Consider the following 17,577-nt stretch of genomic DNA (forward strand, 5'->3'; position numbering starts at 1 on the left):
CTCCGACTCTGCGAGGTGGGCCTGGGAAGGGGCCAGGCATCTGAGTCACCTGCTGCTGGGAAGGTAGAAAGCACCTTGGGGCTGCTCCCCGGTGACCGCTCCCTGCAGCCCTGGTGGAGTCCTGAGGAGGGAAGCTGGCGGTTTGGGGAGGGGTGGGGAGGGCGAGGAGGGCTCTGCCAGGAAACCCAAAACGCAGAGGTGCCAGTACCTGATAAGCCCGGCCACCTGAGACTCTGGCGTGGCCTCTGTCTTTCAGCTCAGGCGGTGTCCTGAAGGGCAGCAGGCCACAGCGGTACGCAGAATGACCCGCCAGCTTCCTTCCACGCTGAAGTTGTGTGGCTGTGTCCCAGCCCCACAGCGTGCAGGGTTTGAGGTTAAGCCAGTGGACTGTGCTCACCACTCCAGGCCCAGTGTGTACAAGGCGGCATCCTGGGGTCTTTCTCAGGCCCTGGCTCCTGCAGGGCTGTGGACAGTCGTTGGCAAGAAGGAAAGACTCCAGGTCGTCGCTTATTGGAGAAACGACCCATATTTCCCTTCTCCCTTCTGCACGCCCATTGTCTCTACCTTCTCCCCTCCTCTGACAGCTGTCAGGTAGTCCTGAGTCTGCTTCTGCATTGAGGTGGATGTGTACAGAAGCAGAGGCCTCCTTTTGCCTTCATTCACCTCTTGTTTGTTTAGTTTGGGGGCAAAGGTCTCCCTTGGCTGTTCACTGGGCTGTAACAGGAAAAATATCAGATGGGGTCCTGCTATCCCTCATGTTGTCTTTCCCACTGTCTGGAGAGGTGACAAAATAAGAGGAGGTTTTGAGTGCCCACGAAGGCTCAGTGCCTTATGGACGTTGCCTCTCACCAGCCCTGCAGGAGAGACGTCATTGTGCCCATTTTATGGAGAAGGAAGCCAGATCGCAGAGCGCTTAAGCCACTTGTCTAAAGGCACGTGGTGCTGAGACCCTAACTCCAGAGCCTGCTCAGGTGACTGCCGGCTGCCCCCGCTTCCCACTGCAGCCAGACCCTGTGCCGTTTCCTTGGCGCTCCAGGGCTCGTGTCTGTGGAGGTAAAGGGTTGTCCAGGTTCCTGGGCCCTGTTTGGTGGGGCTTTAAGGAGAGGTTTGCAACCTGCCATCTAGAACATCAGAGTCACCTCCTGTGGCAGAAGGCCTGGAGCTGCTTGTCATCCTAACAAGGTCGGAAAATTTGGTGATGATAAAAATACCCTGAATTTGCAAGAGCTGACGATGCTCGCATGCTTCCTGCAGCGTTGTGCTGCCACTCCTGGCAGGGGCGGCGTAAAAGTCTTCAGGTGTGCTACAGGGGCCAGCAGCTACCAGCTCAGGTGGGCAGGGGGTTAGCCTTGGCGGCTGACTTCTTTGGCAACTTCGGGACCAGCCATGGCATTGAGCTCTCAGTCTCACTGGCCACAACCAGACTGTACGGTGTATGTGGGCTGAACTTTGCGTTGGGGCCTGAGTCACCTGCTGCTCACCTGGCGCCCGGGCCTCAGCAGTATATCTTGCCTTTCCTGAATGAGGTGATGAGCAGAGAGCTCTCTGAAAGGCATGGACAAGACTAGGCATTCACACATGCATATCTGACAAATATGGGATGAGTGAACATCGCCAGGCAGGGCGCCTTTGGCCATAGGGCCTACTTGGTGGTTTGGCCCCTGCCCAGCACCACCAGTCTTTTGCCCACTGAGCTAGCTCTCTCCCGGTCACCACCAGCTGAGTTCCCTTCTCTCCTCGTCTCGTTCCTTCTGAGCCTGGCGGGGCCGCCCTGTGGTGCGTGTGTTTCCAGCTGCCCTCTCAGAGCGTGCCCGTTTGGGAGGATGCAGGGGGCTGGCCCTGGAGGGACCGTCATGGTTCAGCAGAATCTGGACTTTCCATGGGTAACAGACTACAACGAGGCAGGAAGTTCTGAGGGAGAATGCGGGCCCCCAAAGCCGTGCCCTCACCTGGAGGGGGAAGGCAAGACAGGCCACCTCTGGGGAGCCCTGAGGTTCCATCCCAGGCTGCTGGGACCTGATGGCTGACCTCACTGAGTCCTTCTTATCAAACCTTGTCAAACCACCCAGGGGAGCCTGTTTGACTTAGAGGTGTGACTGGGGCTGAAGTGGGGAGAGGAGCCTAGGTACCTGCTTCCCGCGGGGCCTCTGCTCTCCCAAAGCTCAACACAAAGCAGCATTGGTGGGGCTCATCCTGCCCCAGCACCACTGCAGTAGCTGCCCCTTTCCAGGAACAATGCTCCCTCTGTGACCATTTTATGGGGGTGGTTTTTTTCTTTCCACTTCACTTTTCAAGCCTTCCTTGTTTGTTCTGCTGCATTCCTTTTTCCTGATTCTAGCCTTTGGGGGCCCTGGGGAAGCCTCTTGGGGCCTGTATGAGGTCCTGGACTCAGTCTTCCTGGAGCCTACAGCTGCCAGTACTTCTGTGGGGGGAGGTCCACTGCCCTGGCTTCAGCAGGGCCTTGAGCCGTTGGACAAGAGGGGGCAGGCTGGACCCTCAGGTGGTGCTGGGGAAGAGAGAGGAGAGAGGAGCAGGGCAGCACAGAGGAGCGTGGACCCTCCGTAGTGCTAGGAGTCTGGGGAGAGAGCCAGGGCAGGAGGGAGCGCATTGGAAAGAACCACAGGCTCCGCACGAGCGTTTGAGTTCCGACACGTTGGGGCACGTGTGAGTGCAGGGGAAGTGTGCTGCAGGGTTTCAGACCAGAAGCCCTGAACTGGAAGAGGGCAGCTCCCGCGTGCCTCTGACGGTCTGTGTTCCTTCAGGGAAGTCTGTAAAGGCTGGTGGCCCATGACCCCAGTCAGGAAAGCCCTGCAGGAAATGAGTGGCGGACCTGGGGCAGCTTGGGAGGGTGGCCAGGGCTGCCACTGCCTTTGCTAGAGCCTGCATCAACTGAGGTCCTCATCCACACTTCCTTCCCCTGGCATCTGGTAAGTGCGGGGGACAGGAAGGAGGGGCAGGCCTTTGCCAATCAGTGTCAGGCTGGGCGTTCCGCTGGGGTGGTGCCAGGGGGTGGGGTTTAAAGGAGGGAAGCTAAGACCATCTGTCTGCCCGAGGCAGCTTTTGTGGCTCTGCCATCACGTCCTCTGGCCATTGCCCAGTCTCTTATAGGGATGAGAGAGTGACTTGGCCTTCTGAGGAGTCCTCCCATGCCCTTGACCTGCCACCTCCCCCCACCCACCCTGCACTTCCTGTCGTGTGTGTGTGTGTGTGTGTGTGTGTGTGTGTGAGACTGTCCCCAACCCAACCGTCCCAGGGGCCAGAATTGGGAATCACCTTCTCCCAACACACATCCTGCCAGTATTACCGGGTAGTCCAAATATCTGTCTGTTCTCTGTACCTCCTCTTCTTGTCCCCAAGATTTTTGTCCCTCTAACAGGTAGAAAGACCAGACTTAGCCGAAGTCCCCTGGGAATCTAGGTTAACCAGATTTAAGGAGGTGGGACCTTGAGAGGAAGGTGTTGCTGAGCACTTCTCCAGGCTCTTCAGCCACAGACAGTGTGAAAAGCAGGCCAGAACTTGGCTACTAACTCTGGGGCCTTTGGTGTTTGGAGATTTCCATTAGTTTCACCTGGGTTACCAGGAGCCTCGAAGGAAAAGTCAACAACCAGCCTGGAGCGATATTTGCTTTGGAAATGCTGGACCTTCCAGTAAGGCTAGGGGTGTAGGAATGAGAGGGCAGAGCCTGGGGAGTGCTCCAGCGGTGCACGGTGGGCGACTCAGGGGTCCCTGAGGAGGCCTGGGACCCCATCCTCCTCACCCTAGACCACCCCCTTTTGCCTTCTCTGTCTCCTCTCCGCTACCCCTTTCCTGGCTTTTAATCTCTCACTAAACTAACCCATGTGTGTAGCCGGCTGCAGAAGGAGTGTGGTGTAGTGGAAAGAGAGCTGGCGTCTGGGACCCAGGAGGCTGGGTCTGAGACCCAGTTCTGCCCCGACCAGCTCCTTAATCTTAATCTCTGAGCCTCGCTTTCCAAGTGTATGGAGTGGGCCTGTCTCTGAGGCCCCGGCCTGACATCCTATGAACTCTTGTCTGTGGCTCAGATGTTCAAGAGTTGTTGGGCTTGCCTGGTGGCGCACTGGCTGAGAGTCCGCCTGCCGATGCAGGGGACATGGGTTCGTGCCCCGGTCCGGGAGGATCCCACATGCCGCGGAGCGGCTGGGCCCGTGAGCCATGGTCACTGAGCCTGTGCGTCCGGAGCCTGTGCTCCACAGCGGGAGAGGCCACAGCAGTGAGAGGCCCGCGTACCGCAAAAAAAAAAAAAAAAAGAGTTGTTGCACTTGGACACTCTTCCTCCTCCTTTGTTGATTCCTGTGCCCTGCCTGGTCTCCCCTGCCTGCCCTCCGGACCTCCCAGGGTCCCGCTGCAGGAATGACTTCCCGGCAGTCATCCCTGAGGCTGGAGGAACTTGGCACCCCTTAGGCAGGCACCACAGCAGCTCCTGTCCTCCCCTGTCCTCCTGTTCACCCCCGCTGGGGAGGCAGCCAGCTGTGTCCTGGGTGAGCCATCCACCCGGTCCATCTGACCCTCCGGGCTGTTCCCACAATGGAGCTATTCTCTGTAGGCTCTGCCGGGCGCTCGGGGCCAGTGTCTGCCTCTCCCCGATCCCTGTGCCCCACCAGCCCCTGGAGGAGACACCCGCCCTTGGCTCTGCCCGCGCTGGCCTGGGAAACCACGGGAGACTTGGAGCCCTGACCCTCCGCCGGGTCCCATTCTCCAGGGAGGACCAGCACGATGACTGACTCCCCATTCCTGGAGCTGTGGCAATCCAGGGCGGTGGCCATCCGCCAGCGGCTGGGCATCGGGGACCAGCCCAATGACTCCTACTGCTACAACTCGGCCAAAAACAGCACCGTGCTCCAGGGGGTCACCTTCGGTGGCATCCCCACTGTCCTGTTCATAGACGTCAGCTGCTTCCTGGTGAGACTCCTTGGGAATCGTGTCAGTTATTTGTTTGTTTAACCTCCATCCCCCAACTCCCCACCACCCCAGGGCTTTCTGGGAAACTCAGGTGAGGAGCCAGCAGACATCCCTGGGTTGAAGTCCTAGCTCCGCTACTTCGCAGCTCTGTAACCTTGGACGTGTTACGTAGCTTGTTTAGGCCTCAGGTTTTTGCTCTGTAAATGGAGGTAATAATTTTTACCTTGAAGATTCTGGGACAAGATTAAATAAGGCAATGTGTGTAAAGAATACACATTACGATTCTTTGATTATTACCATTGTTACCGAGTTACCAGCCCGTCATGTGTCTAAGGCCCCTGGGAAGGGTCAGTCCACAGGGATGAGAGATGTGAATGAGCATTAGAGCAGCTGCAATTCCCAATTTATAAATGTCACCCCCCTGTTCCCCGCTGGGGTCCCTGGGCCTTTAGAGGATCAGACGAGAAAAGGAGAAAACTGGGGAAAGGCGAGCTCAGTGCCGACCCTCATATGTGGCCTTTCTTTAGTTCAGACCTCCTTGTTCCCAAAGACCGCCCCCCCAACCCAATCTGAAATATGCCGTATTCTCCCCTAGACTGGCTCAGACATGCTAGGTGAGATTTACTGGGGCTCAGGGGCACCTTCTTTTGACAAGTGCCCATGGGATGGTTGGTCCCTCTTGTCACCTTCTCCTCCCATGTAGTGGAGGCCATCTGATTAAACAGGGTAAGAGGGGACGGAGGGAGTAGACCCCTTGGACTGCTTTGGGCCAGAGGTTAGGTGGGGGCCTGGGGGAGGGGGGTTAGGGTAGCCCGAGGGCCCCCGTCCCTGAAGGAGGCGGGTATCCAACCCAAGTTTGCTTGGGGGGAAAAATGTTCATAGGAAGAGGGAAAGGGAGTCCTAACTCCTCTTTGCATTTTCCTCCCTAGGATTAAAGTCTAAATTGTTGCCTTAGACTTTTGCTACATTTGTTGGTCCTCTAAGGGCAGATGTGGGAACCCGTGTGCTACTCATGTTGCTTTTACGAAAAAGGGCTCTTTAAGTGCCGAATAACCCACGTCTTGGAGCCAAAACCCATTTGTAGGTTGAGAACAGTCATATCTACCAGCCTTGGTTGGGAGGAGGGAGGAGGCAGGAGAGTGGTGATGGATGTGAGGGTTGGTGGGATTCATGGAGGAGGGTGGCCCTAGAGCTGTGATCCATCCAGCGTCTCCAGGGAGGGGAGGGTTTGGGCCAAGGAGAGAAGTCCGGAGAGGCAGGCTGGGGTGGGTATGTCTTGGTTGAGAAGAGAGAGTAGCTCTCCGGTGGAGTGTGCTGGTGGGGGTGGATTTGTATTGCAGGAAGTTACGGGGATTGGGGATGGGGTGGAGGAAGGGACCCACCAAAGAGCCAGAGGGGCCTGGAGGAGAGAGATGCGTGGGAAATGTCCACACCGCTCGAGCCAAGGGAGCAGCAGCCAGGGCAGAGGGCAGGCGCTTGCCAAGCCGCCTTCATGTTTATCCGACAGCAGGACTCACCTGCCTTTGAAAATATATCAGCAACTTCCAGATTCACCTTGAGAAAATTCTGCTGGAACTCAGCCCCTCTGGGGTCCAAAACCCACATTTTTTTTTTATATCTTGAGAAACAGAGCAATTTTATTTGTGCTTAAGCATGAAGGAATACCAGAAAGCGTATCATGACGTGAATAAAGGGAATGTCCAACACGGACAAATAGGACGGAGAAAATGCCAGTTTCCATGTTTCCTTTCTGCATGTGCAACTCAGCGTAGGAGGCCCTGATTCACTACAGCGTTGGGTGCTCATTAACTTCAACAACTTTCTTTCTTTTTCTTTCTTTCTTTCTTTCTTTTTTTTAAATATACAATGTTCTTTATTATAAATTCCATTTAGCCAATTCATTCATTAATTTTTTTAACATCTTTATTGGAGTATAATAGCTTTACAATGGTGTGTTTGTTTCTGCTGTATAACAAAGTGAATCAGTTATACATACACATATGTTCCCATATCTCCTCCCTCTTGCGTCTCCCTCCCTCCCACCCTCCCTATCCCACCCCCTAGGTGGTCACAAACCACTGAGCTGATCTCCCTGTGCTATGCGGCTGCTTCCCACTAGCTATTTTACGCAAAACCCACATTTAAAACCACAGTTCCTGACTAGGGCAGGCAGGGATATACTGATTAAAACGCTGAGCCCTGAAGGGAGGGAGCCTGTCCAGGGAGGGGAGACAGGCAGGAGCAAGACAGAGGACCTGCAAAGGTGGACACGGAGGGAGCAAGGAGACAGTCTAGAATCGACAGACTTAGAGCGGAAAGGGGGTTAGACTTGAGTCCAGCGCCTGGCGTTGCTGTTGGGCACACAGGCCTGCCGAGGGCCCCGCGTGCTCTGCACCAGGCGTCCCCGGGGCTTGCCTCCAGGAGAACCAAACTCAAGATAAAGATCTGACCACTTCTGGCTCAGCTTCCAGGAGCTCTGCTACCTCTGTTCTGTAATGAAAAATGCAGCTCTATGTAAAGTGAAGGAGGGAGCTGGTCCCCAGGGCTGCTGTGAGGGCCTTCCTGCTCAGGAGACCCTGCAGGCAAACCAGGGCTGAGGAAGGCCGTGGCTGTCAGGGCTGCCTTGAGACTAAAAGAGCAGGACCTGAGTGCTTGACTAGGGGGCTGCTGGGGCAAGCTCCGTGTCAGTGTTGACAGCCTCTGTGGCTTGGGCACAGGGGACAGGAGCTGGTGAAGGGGGTGAGCACAGCATTGAGCCCTTGAGCTGTGCGGCCTGGGGCAGCTCCGTGCCTTCTCTGGCCCTTTTAGCCCTCCTGAGTCGGGGTGGGGGGGGGTGTTGGGGGAGGGGTGGGCTTTGCCCCTAAGACAATTGCCCCTAATTAGAAGCCATCCAATATGCTTTTACAAGACCTGATTTCTTTTCTACTTTTAGTTTTTAGTATTGGTATTTTCCATCATAAGAAGAAACTTCTGGGATTATGGCCGCATTGCCCTGGTGTCAGAAGCAAACAGGTAAAAAAGACTCATTACGTCAAGCGTCTGTGTGTGTGTGTGTGAGAGAGAGAGAGAGACAGAGACAGAAACAGAGGCTGGGATGGGGCTGGGGGCTTGTGAGGCCCACCAGGCACAGCCCACACATGATGCTCATATTAGATTGTGTTCATTAGTGTGTCTGCCAGGCCTGTACCAGAAACTGTTCTCTCTGCTCTTCACCACAGACCTGTGAGATTAGCCTTGGTACCTTCTTGGTGGCGGTAAGAAAACCATTGCCCACACACCCAGCTTTCCCCCGGGGCTCGGAGCTGGCCCACGGTGAGCCAGCTGCTTCGGGCTACGGAAGAAATCTAGTTGCCTTAGATACTTAAGGCTTTCATCATCAGCTGAGGAGGACGCCAGCTTGCTTTCTCGCCTTGGACATTTTCAAGTGTATCTCCTTTGAGATTAATTAGTTCGGGGCTGGGGATGAGGCGAGCTGGATTGAGAAGGGCAGCAGGGCCGTAGGTGAGCTGCTCCTCTCCTCTGGGTCAGGGTCAGCCAGTGGCCCTAATCCGCCCGCTTCGGACGCTCTGTCACACAGCACAGACTGCCTTGGCCAGGACTCACGTCCTTCCACCTCCACCCTGGGCTCTCTACGCATGTCACCTGAAGGGGGAGAATGAGTTCCAGGTCTGCACAACTGGAATTTCCAGCTCCAACTAGCTGTCCCACACCCCAGGATCTTGTGCCAGATGCAGCAATAGGAAGCGACTGGGGAAACAGAGACTGGCCCGGGCTGCCCCGCCCAAGCCTCCCCGGGGGCTCCGCAGGCAGACCCCCACCCTTGTTCCTCAGGGGGTTCCCGTGTTGACATGCAGTCTGTGCAGGAGGGCGATGGGGGTGTCTGTAAATGCACCTTCTTTCCCCACAGTCTCCACCCTGGTGTTTGCGGAAGCCCAAGGGTATTAACCTTGGGGTAAGGTGCTGGGGCCTCTGCTTCAGCTGTACGCCAGCCTTGGACTGTTTGGGGGGAAACGTTTGAAACACCTGGTGCCTTTTTGGCACATTCACTCCTAGGAGGGCTGAGTACTACAAGAGACTAGAGCACCTGGAAATCAGGGGCCTCCACACTTCCGTGGCTGTGTCATCTTGGTCAGGACGCTGAGCTCGTTCGGTTGTTTCCTCTTGCCTCTTCTTGCCCGTAGGGTTACCATGAAGGTCAATTGAGGCAGTTCTCTGGAAAGGCTTTGAAAGTTGAGCTTCACCAGGCCTTATGCCATGAGAAGTGGGATGGTGAAGCCAGGAGTAGGAAAACAGAGAGAAAAGCAAAACGTAGCATATTGCAAACACCTCAAATTCACAGCGCACGGGGTGTTTTTATGGGTTACTCAGAAGCAAGGATCTGCCCGAATTAGCAATGTGAAATGCCCCAGTTCATCAAGTCTAAAATGCTCATGTTTGGCATTTTCTCATCTATGAAATTGGGTGCAACTTATTATCGATGGTGATCATGGTTAATTGACAGCATCCTTTACTCCTTAGTGGTTCAAAAAATAATTGGGCCCTTTACAACCAGTGGTGTCTTAGATTTGATAAAATACAGTATTTATTCCAAGTTTTATTTGCTCTATTGGGAAATATATCGTAAACAGGCAACACTTTGAAGTCACTCTACGTAGACCAGTCACAGGGCTGAGGTTCAAGGGTGTGGAGCACAGGATGGTCCGCTGACACCCTGACCCCCTGTTATTCATCCCACGTAACATAGAGTTTGACGTCTCACCAAACCTTGGAACGGTCGATGCCCTTGCCTGTATTTTTCACAGGGTGAGTTATGTTTTGTTCCAGCCACCGAGCACCAGTAGCTTTGGTCCTGAGCTCTAAGAGGCAGCGAGATACTAGACATAAGTTTTTAGACCTTTTAAAAGGATTATCTGCCATTTTTCCCTTTTGTGTTTCTAGTGAGTCCAGATTCCAGAGACTGTCATCTTCCTCCTCAGGGCAGCAGGACTTTGAAAGCGAGCTGGTTGGTATTTAAGGGGCAGGTATGGTTGTGGCTGCGGGATGGGGGCTTGCCAGGATGGGCAGTAAAGAATTGGCAGGTAGAGGGCAGTTGTACTCCTGCAGAGCTGCTAACTCTATACCCTTGACCTTGAGTGGCAATGCTGGTGAGAGCTCTTCTCTGCTTTGACAAAGACACCTGAACTTGGGAAATACCACAGCAAAGGTGGCAGCTGCGTGATCCAGGATCGTGAGACTTTGATTAATTCTCAGGCACCTGGCTACAGCTCTTGTCTGTGTTATCATACTTAACGGCTTTGTGTGACAGTTAATTATTGACTTGCTTGCTAGCTTATGAGCCAGCTGTGGGCAGGAACCGAATCTTATCCAGCCCTGTTCCCCACCTCCTGACACCCAGTAGGTGCTGAGTGACTGTCAAATGAATGACGAGCAAATATTTGTTTTTCCCAGCTGGTAGTCCAGCTTTAAGGGGTATCAAGTTGAAGAGATACGATGGACACTAAAACCCATGAAACCCTTTCCCTCTCTAAACCCCGCCCCAGGGAACTGTCCAGTTGAGTGGGCTTGGTTCCTTGCTTTTGTCTTGCATCTCATTCAGTCATCTTGAAACAAACAGAAGCCCCCGTCAGCTTCTCCAGAGCGGCCTTGAACTTTCATCAGCTCTCCATTCAAGTTGCACCATTTGACCCAGGAGCCTGTATAATTCCACAAATTGTCAAAACTTGAGAGACGTTCACAAGATCTCCAGGCACAGGATGCATGTGACAGAGGACTGGGAACACACCGACTCTGTCGCGTTTGGACAAGAGGGTTGCTTTGCTGAATTTGGGACAAAAGCACTGCTTTTTATAAAACGGGAGGTTAGGTGGTTGTTTAAAGTCAAAGATGATGATTATGTCTGCCTCCGAAAAACAGAGATTGTTGGAAGCTAATCCCTGTTCTCCGTTTCCAGGGATGCTGCCCCTGGCTGACTGCGGTCTTCCGCCTGCAGTGAGTACAGCGCGGGTGGCTGGAGGTGTCTTTGTCTGGGTGGGTTTGTTTGGGTGTTCGGCCCGTCAGCAGGAGAGAGCCAAGCTGCCTGATCCTGAGCTGGAGTCTCTCAGATACTTTCCAGTTCAGACCCAAAGCTATACTTGGGGGCTGAGAATAAAGGTGGCCCAGGGAGCCCCTGTGCAAGCTAATTAAAGCTAATTTTTTGCTTTCGGCAGGAATTATATCTACGTACTATTTAACACGGATATATTTGGGTGGAAGCTCTTCTAGGCAGTGTCATGTCTTTGAATTAGTGAAAAGTGGAGAAATAATGATTGCTTAATATATTCAGCTCACGTGGTTAGAAGTTTTCTTTTTTTCCTTAAAACTTGGGCCCCTTGGAGAGAAATCCTGAAAGAGGCGCTTGGTGATTATAAGCCAGTTAGTCCCCTTGCATGTGGTGGGAGAGCCAAGCTGCGAGTCTCAGCTCTGCTGCCTGCGGCCGTATTGCATCCTATCTGAGAAACCGCCGTTGTAAGACGCACAGCACCGAGAATGAGAAAATGCTTCCTATTGTGCTGTGATTGGCTATGATCCCAGGGTGCCCCCCATTTCAGAGGTGTTGAAATATGGAAATGCCATCTTAGAAGTGATGAAATGTGACAGTTCTAGGACATTGGGTAAGTCCCTCTCTCTGGGCTTCAGTTTCCCCAACTATAAAAGCAGGCTGAGAATAACACCTGCTCTGTCTAGTTCAAATGCATTCACACGCGTGAGCGTGTTGTGAAGAGTCCAGGCTGGTGAGAGTTGTTCCCAGGGGAACTGGCAGAAGGCATGTTGTGCAGAAGAAACCAGTGAACTCTGGTCTGGAGTAGGAGGGGAGGTTTCTGGGAGGGAGGAGGGGACAGAGGTGGGAGAGGTAGGTTTGCCAGCCTCGCCCTTCCCTGCCCACTCCAAAATCATGTCAGCGTTTCCTCCGGAAGTGTCGGAAGTCATGCATGTTCTGTGCAAAAATCCATCACGTACAGAACAGAATTCATAGGAAGAAATTTTAAGTCACCCCTACCCCTACCTCTGAAAGATGCCCTCGGCATGTTTCCCTCTGCTCAGCCACTGCCCATGGCACCGCTGGTTGGGACTTAGGCCATTCCCCTACCCTGGGCTGTGCCCCCCACTCTCTGCCTCCATCGGGTGGGGCAAAGCCAGAAACTTTGACTCATCATCTTCACGTTAACTAGCAAAGGCTGCTGACGGTTTGCACCGCAGTCCATACCCACTGTTTCTATCACTCCATGTCCCCTTCCAGCCCTCTCTGCGAGGACCTCACTTCTCATTGAGTGAGGCCATACCCGTACAGTTGCGTATTCTGCTTTGTCATTTTAATGCTGTATCAGGCATATTTTTCCATTTCAACTCCCACTGTTTTTTCTCTTCTGTTCCTGCCACAGAAAGGACTACCCTTTGACTGTTTTTAAGGCTGCAATTAGATTTTTTTTTTTTTATTTCACGGTACGCGGGCCTCTCACTGTTGTGGCCTCTCCCGTTGCGGAGCACAGGCTCCGGACGCGCAGGCCCAGCGGCCATGGCTCACGGGCCCAGCCGCTCCGCGGCATGTGGGATCTTCCCGGACCGGGGCACGAACCCGTGTCCCCTGCATCGGCAGGCGGACTCTCAACCACTGCGCCACCAGCGAAGCCCTGCAATTAAATTTTAACAGCTGCTCACGCCCAGCGTTACAACTGACATTTAAAGAGGCCTCTCAGTTTCCTTCCAGATTGCCTTTCCCAGCAAGATAGGGAAATTCGAGGTGTATCTCAAGAAAAAATTGTTGATGGAAATTACTCACTTATTGGTTTTATTTTTAAAAAATATTTATTTTTTATTTATTTCTTAGTTGCGGCATGCGGGATCTTTTTAGTTGCGGCGTGCACGTGGGATCTAGTTCCCCGACCGGGGATCGAACCCCGGCCCCCTGCATTGGGAACGTGGAGTCTTACCCACTGGCCCACCAGGGAAGTCCCACTTATGGGTTTTAATCTTCACCAATGTTTGTTTAGTAAGCACGTATTGTGGCAAAGTGTATGCATTTTGGTAGTGTATTTAGAAGTGAAAACAGTGTAGTCAGTGGCAGAACTTTGTCCTCCAGGTAAGCAGTAAAAAGGGGTAACATTAGCAAGCGTACCGCGAGCGTCCACCCGGCACCAGGCACGGCGTTGGGCCTGGATCCTCACTGCCTCCTGTGCACCTGCTGAGTGACCAGCTAGCTAGCGGGTCGTAGCCTCCCTGCTTTAGGTCCCAGCCTCAGGTGGGCGCTGTGGCCCTCTCTGGAGGCAGCTGAGCTGGAGTCCACCGTGGTCTGGCTGGCTGGCTGCAGAACCCTCGCGCCACACCTTTCACACCTGCCTTTTTATGCTGTGGCCCTTGCTTCCCTGAGCTCTTCTTCCCAGTGCAGGGCTTTCCCTGTGTTCTGGAAGCAGGATCCTCAGGGTAGCTCCCTGTCAGGAGAACAGGAAAACAGGAGACACCCCCCTCCCCTTCTCCCTCTGTAGCATGGAAGTCTGGCTGTCAGAACCCAGAATCTTCTGGGTCCCCAAATGACCTGGAGCCTCCAAATACAGCACTGAGGGTGGGAAAGGGTGGAGCAGGTCGCCCCCCGCCTCTGGGGCCACAGCAGGGACACAGGGAAGAGGCAGGGCCAGCGGGATGGACTGAGCCTTAGAATGTTTAAAGCAGTAGCTCCAGGGACTTCCCTGGTGGCCCAGTGGTTAAAACTCTGCGCTCCCAATGCAGGGGGCCCGGGTTCAATCCCTGGTCAGGGAACTAGATCCCGCGTGCCACAACTAAAAGATCCCACACGCGGCAACTAGAGATCCCGCGTGCCGCAATGAAGGTCCGCACGCGGTCACGGAGATCCCACACGCCTCAACGAAGACCGGCACAGCCAAATAAATAGATAAATATTCAAAGATAAATAAAATAAGGCAGTGGCTCCTCCTCTGTCTCCCAGTTTCCCTGAGGAGGAGACGGGAGGAAGGGTGGGAGCCGTGAGCCTGGACACACACAGCTTTGCTCAGGAGATTCTCAGCAGCCCTCTTATCAGTGGCTTTGCTTGTCCACGGGTGCAGGAAAGGGATGAGGGATAATTGTATTTACACACAAACGTGGGCACAGATGTTTCTAGAGACCTAAAGTGGAGCAGTGGCAGGTTCCTTCGTCCAGGAGTGTGGGGCGAGGGCTGAGAGCTCCAGGCTCTGGAGTTCACGTCATAGCTCTGCTGTTACAGGCTGGATGTTTGTAAAAGTTAACGTGCTGTTTCTGTACCTGTTTCCTCATATTTAAAAAAGTGGAGATCAAATTGGGACCTACCTCACGGACGGTCATGACGGTTAAATGAGATCATCCCAGCCCGTTACCACTACTCACTAGGATTCCATGTGTGTCTTGGCCAGAGATGACCAGATCCTGGAGTGGTGTGGGGAGGACGCCATCCACTACCTGTCGTTCCAGAGACACATCATCTTCCTGCTGGTGGTGGTCAGCTTCTTGTCTCTGTGTGTCATCCTGCCCGTCAACCTCTCGGGGAGCTTGCTGGGTAAGGACTCCTCATCTTGCCTGAGTTGGGCCCAGGCAGAGCAGCAGCCCTGGGGAAAGGGCCTCATTGTGGTGGATCAGAACCCTAGGATTCATGCTCAAATTCAGATGTGAGAAGGTCTCAGGGTGACTTTCTGAACTTTTCCATCTGCTTAAAGATCTGGAGAAGAAGCCACCCCAAACCTGGGCCAAGAGCTGGGGCCCCTAATATCTAAGTAGGAGGAAGACCCCAAGACTGATCGGGGGCTTTCAGAGTGTGTTTTGTAGTTTCCTGCCCCCACCCAAATCAGGAGGCCACAAGTCTTGGATCCAGAAGATGTCTGTGATGTTCAAAGTGAAAATCAGAGCATGGCGTTCTATTTCCAAGCACCCACAGGAATCCAGCGTCCCCATCACGAATCCACTTCTTACGCCCAGTGATTCCCAGCCTTGGTTTTGGGAACAGCTTAGGGTGTTTCTAGATTTCTCAAGGAATGCCACAAGACTCTCAAAGCAAGATGAATTCAGATTTTGACTTTACCCACCTGGTAGGTTGAGAAGTTGCCAGAAGCATCTTGGAGTAAAGCAGAGGCCTTGGTTGGTGTAGCTCTGAAAAGACCGGATACAGTCCTCTGACTTCTCGGACATCTTATGCTGCTGCTTCTTAGAGCTCCACAGACCAAGGCTGTGCTGCCCCCCTCCCACTTCCCTAGTGTGACCCTGCAACTGAGTATCTGTGCTTCTCTGCAGACAAAGACCCTTACAGCTTTGGGAGGACGACCATCGCAAACCTACAGACAGAGTGAGTTCGAAGTTGGGGGGCGTGAGGGTGCTGATGGGTGAGACCAAGGAGAGGGCGGATTCTGGAGCCCGGGATAGGCCAGAGGTCGTCCAAAGTGAGCGAGTTAATGTCTGAAAGCCTCTTTGCCGTTGGTGCCCGCTGCTGGGCTATAGGCATGGACACACCCCAGGCCGCCGTTGTTTTGCAGCGGGTTTTAGGAAACATAGAGGGCCCCGTGGAGCTGGGGTTCATCAGTCAGGACAGTGCCCTCTCTAAAGGGCACTGGCCGCTCAACCTCTGTTGGAGGAATCTGTTGTGCTGAAGCCTTTGGCCCTCAGCTCAGTGCCCAGCCCTGCACCCTCACTCCCTGCCTGGGAGCCCAGCCCTGATGGCAGGTGGTGTCCCTCCCTCCCCCGCAGCAATGACCTCCTTTGGCTGCACACCGTCTTCGCTATCCTTTACCTCATCCTCACTGTGGGCTTCATGCGGCACCATACCCGGTCCATCAAGTACAAAGAGGAGAACCTGGTGAGTGAGGGGCGGTGGGGGGCTGGACACGTGCTGGGGAGGGTCTCAGGTGGGAGCTGGGGAGGCGTGGCACCAGGCTCATTCCCCAGCACCACGATGGCAGTGAGGGTAAGGAGGGGCCTCAGGCTTGCAAATGTGTGCTCAGAATCGGCATTAAAATTTTTGTCTGGTAGATTGTTTTAGGATTTGGCTATTTCCCCCCATTTTGCCAACTAGCCTTTAGGTTTGTGGGGTTTGGGCGTGTAGTTACGGATTCTAAGTAACTTCCAAGAAGTTTGAATTGAGAGCAGCTCCCTCTCTCATTGCAGCCCATAACTTGATGGGGGGAGAGGGAGTTTCTATTACTTGGTTCCAGGCCTGGGTCCTCCTCTGATCTGCTGTGTGACCTCATTTGAGTCACTTCCCCTTTCTGGGTTCTTTCTCAGTCTCTTGTCATGCAAAGGAGGCTCATCGAAATTGCTTTGGAAATGTTTTTTTTTTTTTTTTTTTTGGCCACACTGCGTGGCATGCGGGATCTTAGTTCCCTGACCAGGGATCGAACCCGTGCCCCGTGCAGTGGAAGCGCAGAGCTCTAACCACTGGACCACCAGGGAATTCCCTGGAAATTTATTCTTGACTGCCTAGAAGAAGAGGCTATGTAAAGAAGAGACTTCAAGGCTCTGTCAGGCCAGGAAGGCAAGCACCTGAGCCTCTGAGTCCCTATCGTCTTCCCTGAGGAGGCTTGAACAGGGTGTGTCCCCCTGGCAGACTGGCTTGCCCTGGTGACTTTTCTCCCTGGTGTGTTTCTGTGGCAGGTGAGACGGACCCTGTTCATCACAGGACTCTCCAGAGACGCGAAGAAGGAGACTGTGGAGAGCCACTTCCGGTGAGCAGGGCCGCTTCCACTGGGAGGGAAGGGGAGAGACACCCTAGGAGGACTTGGCCCAGCCAAAGAGCCGCGGATGCTGCTCTGGGCAGGCTCTCCTGGGGCTGTGAGGGCCTGGGCTGGGGCGGCACGTCCTCTGCCGGCAGCCACGGCTGCCCACGTGAACGCAGTAGCCAGAATACAGGCCAGGGTGTGGGGCAGATAAACATCTTGAGAGCTCAGGGGCAGAGAAAAAGATTCATAGAAACAACACGCCCACACATTCCCTGCAAACAAAAAAAAAAGAAAAGGATTCACCCTGGGCTTCTCAGCGTCAGCTTTGCAGAGTAAGAGATGCCCGAGAGACAGCAGTCTCGGAGGCGGGGAGGGACCCGGGCCCCGCTCTGCATTTCGTGGTTCAATCTTCTGCTCAGCACGTGTCTCTTGAGTGAGCACTCCAGGTCCGGAGCCCTGTCCTCACAGAGCTCTCTCACAGCTCTCCCAGCAGAACCTCCTTTCCAGCAGCCTCCTCTGAGCACCTGCACCGGGGATACCTGCAGGTGGAGGCTAGAGGAAGGGCCTTCCTGTGAGAAGGAAATTGTGTGTACGGTGCGATGAATGCAGGGCATCTCATGGAGCTTCGGGAAAGGGGATGGTCGGGGGAGAGCAGGCCGGGAAGGCTCCCAGGACCCTGGGCTGGAGGACTTGCACCTGGGCTAGGGAGCTGAGGTTTCAGGCTGTATTCGTTCCTCATCAGCAGTCATTAATTTGTAGTATGGATTAGGGGCTGGCTGTGGCTTGACTTGGCACTATTTATGAAGAACACTTGCTAAGCAAATTATTAGTATAAACAGAATTGCAAAATGAATGTTTAAAATTTATTGACGAACCTCTCTTTTAGAAACTCTAAGTATTTTAGAAATATTTTTCTATACATAAACATTGGGTACTGGAATCATTTTTCTCT

The 17,577-nt window shown here is 53.8% G+C and overlaps 1 protein-coding gene across 9 annotated transcripts in view; it reads left to right on the forward strand.

The window, feature by feature from the left end:
* TMEM63A (transmembrane protein 63A) overlaps positions 1–17,577 on the forward strand; it is a 33,312-nt gene that overhangs the window by 950 nt on the left and 14,785 nt on the right. For 2 of the 9 annotated variants that reach the window (XM_067729609.1, XM_067729604.1), the window contains exons 2-10: positions 2,763–2,927; positions 4,718–4,917; positions 7,850–7,929; positions 9,856–9,919; positions 10,868–10,905; positions 14,337–14,479; positions 15,208–15,259; positions 15,658–15,766; positions 16,561–16,631. In XM_067729609.1, coding sequence (XP_067585710.1) covers positions 4,732–4,917; positions 7,850–7,929; positions 9,856–9,919; positions 10,868–10,905; positions 14,337–14,479; positions 15,208–15,259; positions 15,658–15,766; positions 16,561–16,631 — 743 coding nt within the window. In that variant the 5' untranslated portion in view covers positions 2,763–2,927; positions 4,718–4,731. Of the gene's footprint in view, positions 1–173; positions 2,928–4,561; positions 4,918–7,849; positions 7,930–9,545; positions 9,721–9,855; positions 9,920–10,867; positions 10,906–14,313; positions 14,480–15,207; positions 15,260–15,657; positions 15,767–16,560; positions 16,632–17,577 lie in introns of those variants that run through there. The other 7 variants (XM_067729605.1, XM_067729613.1, XM_067729610.1 and 4 more) reach the window with 7 other exon arrangements.

Source organism: Pseudorca crassidens, chromosome 2 (assembly GCF_039906515.1).
Source record: "Pseudorca crassidens isolate mPseCra1 chromosome 2, mPseCra1.hap1, whole genome shotgun sequence".
NCBI lineage: Eukaryota > Metazoa > Chordata > Mammalia > Artiodactyla > Delphinidae > Pseudorca > Pseudorca crassidens.